The sequence below is a fragment of the Vicugna pacos genome, chromosome 4, assembly GCF_048564905.1.
Source record: "Vicugna pacos chromosome 4, VicPac4, whole genome shotgun sequence".
Classification (NCBI taxonomy): domain Eukaryota; kingdom Metazoa; phylum Chordata; class Mammalia; order Artiodactyla; family Camelidae; genus Vicugna; species Vicugna pacos.
The window spans coordinates 37,847,151-37,857,781 of record NC_132990.1 but is presented as its reverse complement, the minus strand read 5'-3'; the positions used below and the strand labels follow the sequence as shown (position 1 = coordinate 37,857,781).

The following is a 10,631-nucleotide window of genomic DNA, read 5'->3' as shown; positions in this document are numbered from 1 at the left end:
TTAGAAATCTCAGACCTTGAGGTTTAAAAAAACATAGTACACATTCCATGACACAAAATAATGAGATTTCAGTAAACCTGGAGAAAAAAATATGACGAGAAGAAATTACAAAGGGCCTATTAGTGGTGAAATGAAGAGAATACCCAATTCACACACACAGGGAGGTAACTTGTCTTCAAGCAAATGACAAAGTCTGCATAACTCAAAAATATGTTTTGAAAAGATCCTTCAGATAGTTTAATGTGAGAGATAAGACAAAACTGGCTACTTGAAATTTTTTTTTAAGCAAATCTAGGGTTTCAACCTAAAAATACTTATACTTGCCTCGTAACTGGTTTCTTTAGATGGTGTAAACCTTTCTTATGTAATTATTGTTTCATTTAGACTGTAATTTCCTTGCAGGTAGACAAGGGACTGAATTTCCTATCCTTTTGAACATGGACTGCCAAATACTATTCTATAAATGGCAGGCATTCAACAGACTTCTCACCAAATTTGAAAACCAAAATGACTCTTACAAAGGTTCAAAGTATATAAATACAGTTCTCATTTAAAATAACATACACCAAAAGAATATGAAAATATGGTTTTATTACCAACAAAGTAGCATTTCCCACAGGTGTTTTTTCAATTATACACACACACACACGCAGACATACAACAGCAGGACAAAATTACATTTTTTTATGTACTAAAGATTCATACTGCAAAGAAAATAAGCACACGTCTAAAAGACAGAAAGCAGCAAGAAATCCTTCCTTTTAATGTTAAAAACCTTTTAATAGAGATTCTCTCCTTAGGCAAATCAATGAAGATTTTGTCATTAAAAACACTTGCAATATTTGAAAACCTTAGAGTTTTAAATACTTTATTCATGAAATCAGACTGTTACCTTAAGTTTTAACAGTTTGTATGTAATTAAAATCAACTTTTTCAGAAAATATGTGAAGTTTTAAGTGGCTGGGACTAATGTGCTAGACTTACTATTCTTTTAATTAGTATGTTAATACATAATTTATCCTTCACAGCTCAACATTCAGTGTAAAACCGAATTCTTCTCCAGTGAAGAAAGACAAATACTTATAAACAAGGTATGGAATAATTGTTAGCATATGTAAACTGAAATGTAATTGACCTTTTTATTTTTTCAAACACGCCACGCCTGATCTTCAAGCTTCTTTTTCACATTGATACTCATTTTCAGAAGTAAGATGGCTGGCACTAACTTGGACAATAAACAAACTACACCAAGCACATATCAGTAAAGATATCCTGGTGGAAAACAACAAAATCATTTGGTAACAACATCCATTTGCTAATAATGTTACCAAGTTTTTCAGTGTTTACATGAGTTGTTCACACTAGTAGAAGTGTTATTTTAAAATTTTCATAGTACATGCATTAGACTTAGTTTAAGAGGGGAAGGCTCTTTCTTTTAAAATTTTTATAAAGAGAAAATAGCTTTTTAAAGAGAATGTCCAAGTGAGAGGACATAAACCTATGGTTCATTATTTTTCAACTTAACAAGAATATAAATTTCAGTGGCTATTTAAGAATATACAAAACTCAAACTGAATGCAATTCTTCAATTTAGTTAACTACCAAGTCAGAAAAATAATCTTGTCATTATTGGCACAGATCAAATCCATTGTTCAAAGATACGTCCTTGGTCTAGTCCATTATTTCACAAGATTTAAAAGAACAGAATTTGTTTTGGCACTGGTAATTAGGATTACTCAGAGATAAACAAATGATTTTCTCATCTAATTCCTTCATGCTGAAAGAAAACAATTTAAACTAGATTTTCTAAAATAATAGGTAGGATCAACACTGTAAGGAAGGACCTATAAGCTCAGGCTTTAGAAACATTATAGTTTTAAACAAATCAATGCTTTCCCTCACTCTTTACATAACACTGAGGAATTTTCAAATATAAATTGTAGAAACCAGTATATGAAATCTTAAGAAAAATCTTACTAAAAATAATTACAAAAATGCTTTAGAAATTTAAGATGTAAAATACAATTGACTTTAAATTAAAACAACAACAACAACAACAACAACAAAAACACCACCCACACTTTACAGACTTACTCTTTAAAAAACCCTTGTCACTTGATTTTATTCTGTCAATCTTTTGGTTGCATTCTGCATCATCTAGTGGCCACCTTGTGGCATTTCAAAGAAGTCTTGCTACCGTTTTTGAACCCCAGTACTTTTTTTCCCTTTGAGATACCAGTACAATTATAGCATCAAGTTTCATAAAATGTTTTTTAAAAACCCATAAAATTCCATTTCCTAGTGGAGATAAAGAAATTTTTAATAGGAAGAAATGAATAGATTTGTCATAAATTATTACTATACATCAGTCTAGACATTTTCACATCAAATTTTTTAAATTAAATATAACACTGGGAGAAAACTATGACTTACACCGTAAGAGTAATCTTTAGGCTCTAAAAGTAGTTAAAGTTACTCTGCAGTTAAAGCTCAGGGTTACTGTGTCGACTAAACTTCTTCTAATTCTTCTAATTGATAACCCCTTCCACTGTACCTTTGATTTGAGTAGCAAATACTTAAAAAAAAAAAAAAAAGAGGGGGGCACCAATGACTCATGGTCAGAGGGCTAAGGACGCAAGTTCAACAAAAACTGAAGAGGACTGAGTGTCCACCACCAGATGATGTTCCACAGAAAGACACTGTTCTGGTCTCCATTCAGCAACCCATTTGTATCTAACAGCTGGTTTCTAAAAAGAACCAATCTTTTAGTCTCAAGAAGTCTCCTAACTTTTATTCAGTTGAGCCATACTTATAAACGGGTTTAAGAGGAAAATCCCAAAGTTCTCACCCTTCACTTTTATTGAGAAGGCTGAGTGAACGTGATACGGCGCCGCCGTCTCTGGAAAGCCTTTAAGTTCCACCGGTTTGGTTCCAGCATATGAGGACCATTGTAGACAAACAACACTGTCATCTTGTCAGAATAGGGAAGATTCTGTAGGAGCTGTAAGTGTTAAAACAAATGCATGCAGTGCTATACATCAAGAAGCCCAATCTTCCAATCTCACGTGTGTACAGTCAGGTGTTTTATTTGTAATATTAGTGAAGCTCTTAAAGTTCTCAAACACCTCAGTGTGCACCCTGCCAGACTGTGATCCTTACCTGAATGAGCACACCTGGAGCCTGGCCTAAGGAACCATCAGCATCCCTTGGGAGCCCTCTATAATCACAGGCCAAATGGGATCATCCAATTTTCTAGGCTGACCTTAGAGAAGTGTGTCCTCCAGAACTTTCCTAGGATACCTTCACTCTTATCCACAAACACTTCTCAAGCAACTTCTGAAACAGGCACTGTAATAGATTGGTAGCCTGAAAAGTGTGTAACAGGGAGGTTTGGTTTATAGGCCAACATGTTTGGTAAACAACAGGGTATTAACAGATCTGACTATTCCATAGAGCATCTGCTGGGAAAAAAAAGACAGATTATACAATAAAAACTTAAATTTAAGTTGGGCTCTCCAACAAAATACTTCATGAACACTTGGTTCTAAAAGGGGAAAAAATCTGATGGCATTAATACATATATCTGAGTGCTGTACATCAGTTTTATAGTTGACACACAGCACAAGACGTAAGAAAATTTCCCACTGTAATGGTTCTAGCTTACAGAAAATTCTCTATAATTCTGTTTTTATCAAAGTTAATGTGTGGGTAGAAGATGCTAGGGTAGAAGATGTTAGAGTACTAAGGACTTCCTCTGGTGAAAAAAGGACAGAATACACAACGATAGGGCTTTCTGGGGAAATGAGGAGGACCAGTGCTGGGGTTTGTATTTGCCTGTCATCTTTTGTGCTAAAAGAGGAACGTCTCCCTGCCAAAAGCAGGGAGGAAATCTCGGTTCTAGAACATAATGTTATGCCTCCTACGTTTCTTCCTCTGATAATGAGGTTTCTGATTAACTATGTCACTGTAACTTGTCCCCTTTAGTAATATAAATATTACTGTAATCTTTTTAGTTCCTTTTATGGGAGTGTTCCTGCTCATATTTACATATGAGGCCAAAATCTGCTATGTGATTTAGCCACAGGGGACTTCTGTGTACATGAGTAGTTTTAGGTTACTTATTACCTACCTTTGGTGTAATAAAGAAGTACTGAGATGTGTTCTCTTTACAAGCAGTATTTACAACCATTTCAAACACTCTCCGTTCATTGATCGGGTCCATTCCCTAAACAATGACAATAATTATGATTAGATTTAAATCTGTTATAAGATACAGCAAAACCCAAGTAAAAGAATATGCTATACCTGATTGATTTCATCGACCACTCTGAATGGACATCTGTTAAGCTCCTGAAGTGCCATCAAGTATAACATGGTAGAAACGCTTCTTTCACCTCCACTCTGATGATGAGGAGTTAATTCGTGCAGTTGAGTACTACTGCGAAATTTGACTCTAATTCGAATTCCATATTTATCATAGTCTTCCTATAAAACGTTTAAGAAGTTGATAAAAGGTGAGAATTTCTTCTGGTATTTCATATTACTATTAGAAACTAGACTGAATAAATCAACAGTAAATAACTTCAAATGTAGTATTATTAGTTCTATCTCAATAGATCCTTGGAGACCCCAGAAGTTTGTAGTTTGGTTCTTCAATATTTTATTGTTTCAGTTTATTTATAAAATAGGGTTGATAAAATGTACCTGCTTCATAGAATGAGTGAGGATTACACAACAGAAACTTGGAAGTACTTCGCACAGCGTCTGGCATGTAGGAAGTGTATTCCACATCAGCCTTGTTACTGCAGTACGTCCCTTACTTCTAACAAGCCCGAAGACTATGTAGATGGCAGTCACCATGGCAGGTCTAATGTCTTACTAGAACTTAACAGTGAAATGTTTGCTGTCCTTATGTCTCACACTGAGCATATATATATAAAGGAGTCATGGGGCAAAATTCCTAATGGGAGAAAAAGGTGCTAGCTTGCTTTATGTTTATGTCTGTAATGTACATGCAAAATCGTTGAGCTGTGGAGGAAAAGGATTTTTTTAATCTTCATTTACTTCTTAAAAAATTTCAACATACACAGAATTAGAACCCTGAAATAGGCTGACTGTATCTACCATCAACTAGTCCCAACTAAGATCATCGTCTGTAACTTCACTCACTCCTTCCCAATTATTTTGAAGCACATCCCAGTTCATCTCTTTACACATTTCTACTGGAAGTCTTCTTTTAGCCACAACTGCAATACATGAACATATAGTTCAAGAAATTAGTACCAAATTTCCAAGTATTTTTATTTTTGCAAACTCTTATATTCTTGATCAAAAGGAAACCACTGACATTATACTGTATTTCAGTTATGTTTGCTACTTTATGACTCTTCAAACTTGGGGGGTGGTAGAATCATAAAACAATGCACTTGCTCATCACAGCTGAATAACCACTAAAGATTGAACATGAAAGGAATTAGTAAGGTATTAGTAATCTCAAGTGTCACCCCTCCCCCAAAAAGTGACCCTGATGGAATCCCATAGATGGACTTTTCCTTCCTTTGAACAGTTTTTAACAAGCAAAATTTTTATAGATATACCTCTAGAGTAAATGAATAATTTACATGTATATGCATATAATTAAAATTACTTGCCAGGAAACACTGCAAATGCAATTTTACCTCATTTTCTGTATGGAGATCAACTTCACCAGCACACTGCATGGAACTAAAAAAGTTGCTGAATTTTTCATTAATTTTTTCTACCAGCTCTTTTAAAGGATTAAGCCACCTTTCTTTTACCTGCAAGCAAAGGCAATATAAAAACACAATTTTAAAGAAATGTTATTACATTGTATGAAACAAACTTAATATCAGTATCAATCTAGTTATGAGGACATAACACCACTGCTTTCTTAGAAGCATCATTACTTCATTTTGCATTGTTCTCATTCCCATACGGCTAATGGTAAGCATGTGACAAAAAAAAGATTAAGGTTAAATAATTACCTGTGAAATGTTTTCCCTATATTTATCCAGTTCAACTTTCTTTATCTTTAGTTCCTCAGTTAATTGTTCTATTTCCTCTTCTCTTTTTGTGTATTCCTCAACAACCTGGCAGGAAAAAAAAATCTTTACGATAAATCTACCAAAGGATAAAATTACAGAAATTCTTGCATCAAAACATTAACTGAAAATGCCAATCGTGTTGCACTGACTGTATGCAACCATTTTTTATCCTTGAAAATACAGACATTGCAGAGTTTCAGGTTAGCCCAACTATTCTTTTTATAAAGAAAAGGCACAGAACACTGTGTTCCTTAGGAAGAATCTATTTAAAATTCTAATAGATTCAGAATCTGGCATTTAAAGCACATTGTTCCTGCTGTCTAGCTTATTATTACCAAGAGCTCTAGTACAGAGTGGGAGGCGAGTACTGGAGGGAAGCGCGTGTGTGCGCGTGCACGCATGTGCATGAGGGCGGGTGCTGGTGGCTGCAGTAGGGGAAGAAGCATACTGTAGGATTCAGTCCCGTGAAGCAGGAAGCTCTTGATCTTTCTTCAGTTAATAAGGCATCAATTTCATCCAATGTGTTTGGAAGATCTTGGAAAGCCTAAAGAAGAAAAAGATTATCCATCATTATATAATACAGTGAAAACAGTTCAATTCAACTAGTTAAAAATATTCTGCTAAGTGTCTACTATGTGTTCAACAGCATGCTAGCACACAACAAGGAATCAAAGGAATTACAAACATGGCTTCATGCCTTCAAAAAGCTTCCACTTTAAAACAATGTATACACTAAAAATGTATACAGTAAAAATGAATGACACCTTAAGGTGATGTACTGATGTTGAGTATTAAAATAAGCACTACATATCATACAGGTTATAGAATTCAGAGAAAGGAAGTATCAGTTCATGCTACAGGAACTCTAAGAGTAAGAGAATCCAGAGGCCTAGAACTCATTTCTGGGCCTTAAAGCAAATGGCTAGGGAAAAAGCAAGGCAGAGGGGAGACAGGAGCTTGGAAAAAAGAATGAGCACTGCATACCATGGGGGGTGAGGAGTTGTGTCCATTTGGAATGGTGGGTACTTGCTGAATTGGTAGAATGGGTCCAGAATATGTGGGGCATTGAAAGAGAGCAAGAAGTTAGAACTTTATACTGTATTTATGAAGAACTACAAAAGCATCCTAAGAATCCAATTACTTTGACAGCAGAATTTCAGCAGAGTACGATCTTCTAAGACCGTGCTGCAGAGACAAATTAGACAGATACTTTCCTGTGAGGGGAGGCAAGCAGGACATTGTGCTGCCAGCACAGCCTGCAAAAGTTTATGTACCATGAGGTACAAAATGAATCCTGAAACCCTGAAAAAGATCCTGACACACTGCATAATCTAGTATCTTAATCTTACGTCTTTTTCCCTCTAACCTTTTAGAAAGCAGTCCAACTTTTATAGGCCTTCCGTTCTTTGTATATTTTGCGAGCTCTGAACTCGTGCCAAATATTTACTTGGTATCATCATTTTACTTTTACTAACAGACATCTTACATTTAAGAGTGAAACAGAAATCTTCAGCTCACCCACCTTCCTCACCAATGTGAGCAAACCTATTTGTCCTTTAGTCTTTCCCATCTCAGTAAATGGCAACGTTTAGGTGCTCTCACTCTCTAACACAACTCCATTAGCAGGCTTGCTAACTCTGTCGTTAAGCTATCTCAAATCTGTAAACTGCTCTGTCTCCACGGCGTCCACCCTAATTCATGCCACGATAATCTCTTGCCTGGTCCAAAGCAAACAACCTTCTAAGTAGTCTTCTTGCTTCCAACTTGTGTCCCCACTTCATCTCTATAGAACAGTCAGAGCGCTCTTTTACAAACTCAAGTTGTCCTGCCTCTGTCACTACTCTGAGTAAAGTTCCCCAGTAGAGTCTATCTCAAAATAAAGCCCAAATCCCTCCTATGGTCTGTAAGGCCCTATGTGATCTGACTTCTGCCCTCCTTTCTGCCTGGGCTATAAATTTAGCTCCACTGAGATTCTTTCTATTCCAAAACAGGCCAAATATGTGTCTGCCTCGGGTGCTTTGGACGAGCTGTTTTCTCTGCCTGGCATGCTTTTCCTAAAATCTTGACTGATTTCTTCTCTTCAATCAGGACTCATCTAAAATACTATCTTCTCAAAGGAGCCTTCCCTGACACTCTAGCCTCTTCCCTTGTTTTACTTTTCTTTTTAGTACCTCTTGCTATCCAACATTATCTATTTGCTTTTTGATTTGTTTGTCCTCCCAACCCTCCAGAGTAGAATATAAATTTCAGGAGAGAAGGAAGGATATCTGTCTTGTTCAATGCCTGAAATGTAGCAGGTAACCAATACATTTTTTAATGAATATAAGAATTATCTTCTAATTTTGTTTCTATCAAAAACAGATATTGTACTAATATTTACTTATTTTTAACACAATGTATTCTGAAGAAGTTCTAGTATCTTTTTAGAAACAGCCCCTCAAACTGTCTTACAATTATGTACCAAATTCCTACTATGTACCCAAACAGATCCATGCGCTGTAGTTTCTGGATCTGATATAAAGTAAAATTTTTGAGGATATAAACATTATAATCCAAATAAGTTTTTTCTAGTTCTATTTATATCTTTAGTGAACATTATTTATCTACTGAAATAGGTAATATTTGAAGTTAAGAATCAAAAAAGCATATAAATACCAGATATTTAAAAATTCATCTTCTATTCAATTTCTCATTTTATTCTGACACTGTTCTCACAGAGTACGTATGTAGGTGAGGCACAAGCCCTGCTTGTCAAGAAAAAGCACTAGGTCACAGAGCTATTGAAATAATGGTGGAACGTGGACAAAAGGGCAGCATTTGCTAGCTGAACAGTATGTCAGAATATAAAATACGCAATAATGGAAAGAAGGAAAGGCTCTTTTCTCCTTTCCTTAACAACATACACTAGCCATAAAGATTCAGCTCCTACTGAACCCTAAATAAACACCCTAATTTCTGGGAAAACATTTTCACTTTGCCTTTGTTTTTCTAAGTATCACCTCTGTTTACTGTTTCTTATATACAAGTTACTAGTACTATGTTTCCATGAAAAACTACATCCCATCTCTTGACCCTAACCCTTAAAGGTTGCCTGGAGAGAAATCTTTTTATTGGAAGAATGAATGTTAAGGTGCTAGTAATTTTGCAAGGTGGTGCCTGTAGTCTTAGTCACACTAGTATGAAGCAATAAGACTGACTTGTGTCCAAGTGAGTACAGTGATGAAAACTCATTGAGCAAAATTACTTTATGTACGTACTCAGTTTAACAATGGGGAGGGAGGAATCCCTATTTTTTAAGGAACATCCTGTTCTTCAGGGCCCAGATCAATGTCTAACACACTTTACGCTTAAAAATACTGTGTTAACTATGTTAACTTGCAGCATATACTTCTTATACTTACTGTCTGATATTCTTGAGGAACGGTCTGCTCTGCACCCAGGTTACATACTTGCCTGGCTCTCTTCATAAGTTCCTTGCATTTCTGCAATAACCTCTGTCTGCTTTCATCCAGCTCAATGAAATGTTGCTATTACAAGAAAAAAAATTTTGAAAATCTGTGTTACTGTTGTATTAGAGGGCTTATGTATCAAACCATCACATTATATCAAATACGACATTGAATTTTGATTGTGATAAGCAAATCATCTGAAAACCATGTCTCAAATCATTATTGATTTTATTGTAAAGGTTAAATTTGAACTTAAATTTTACAGTGTATCAGGATATTAATAACGTCATTTCTCTAATCCATAAGAGCTCTGAAATTTAATTGCCCTTATCTGAAACAGTTTATTTCAGCTATATATAATTTATACTCTAATAATAAATCTGATATATACAGTATGTAGGCTTCATACCAGAAAACTCGGCATTCAAATCCAAGTAGAACCTTTAAATTGTGTTTGATAGTTTTCTAAGTGCCTTTCATGTAGTTATCATTTATTCATGGACCCACTGGTTCCTTCACCAAATAATTACTCAAAATCTATTAAATGTCAGTATTTTATTATGCATTGACCATAGAAAGGTGAATAAGAAGAAAGATACACAAAATTATTATCACAAAATAGCTACTATTTACTGAAAGCTTATGTGCAAGGTGCTTCACACACATTCCCTGATTTCTCACAGCACTGTACAGTATTATTATCCCCATTTTGCACATTAAAAAGAAATTAAATTGTCTAAGTTCACACATTTAGTTGGAGACTGTCAGGATTCACATCTATGCTCTTTTCTTATATCATGATGCCTCTCAGTGGGAGAGGACTGGATAGAGTAAAGAAGAGAGTATGTGTGTGGTTGGGGCAGGGGATGGAGGAAGGTGAGAGTGGCCACAGAAGCTCTGACAAGTGAATGATCTTAAAGGACAAATAAGAAATTATCAAAGAGGGAGCAGCAGAAGGTGTTCCCAGGATAGGTGATTATAAATGGAAAGGCATGAGAGCCTCAAGGGCCTGCATATTCGGGGAATAAGAAATCAACGTGGTTGGAGAGGAAAGGAGGTAAAAGACAGATAAGGTGAGTGAGAGCCAGCAGGTAGAAGCTTCCTGTGTAATGAGGAG

General features: G+C 35.6%; 1 protein-coding gene across 2 annotated transcripts in view; it reads right to left on the bottom strand.

The window, feature by feature from the left end:
- Positions 1-571: 571 nt before the first annotated feature.
- Positions 572-10,631, bottom strand: part of SMC5 (structural maintenance of chromosomes 5) — an 87,767-nt gene continuing 77,707 nt past the window's right edge. Inside the window, exons 18-25 of one of the 2 annotated variants that reach the window (XM_031677172.2) lie at positions 9,467-9,592; positions 7,050-7,094; positions 6,514-6,609; positions 6,006-6,110; positions 5,679-5,798; positions 4,306-4,485; positions 4,130-4,225; positions 572-3,001 (exon numbers count right to left, since the gene is read on the bottom strand). In XM_031677172.2, coding sequence (XP_031533032.1) covers positions 2,858-3,001; positions 4,130-4,225; positions 4,306-4,485; positions 5,679-5,798; positions 6,006-6,110; positions 6,514-6,609; positions 7,050-7,094; positions 9,467-9,592 — 912 coding nt within the window. In that variant the 3' untranslated portion in view covers positions 572-2,857. The remainder of the gene's footprint in view (positions 3,002-4,129; positions 4,226-4,305; positions 4,486-5,678; positions 5,799-6,005; positions 6,111-6,513; positions 6,610-7,049; positions 7,095-9,466; positions 9,593-10,631) is intronic. The other variant, XM_031677173.2, reaches the window with a different exon arrangement.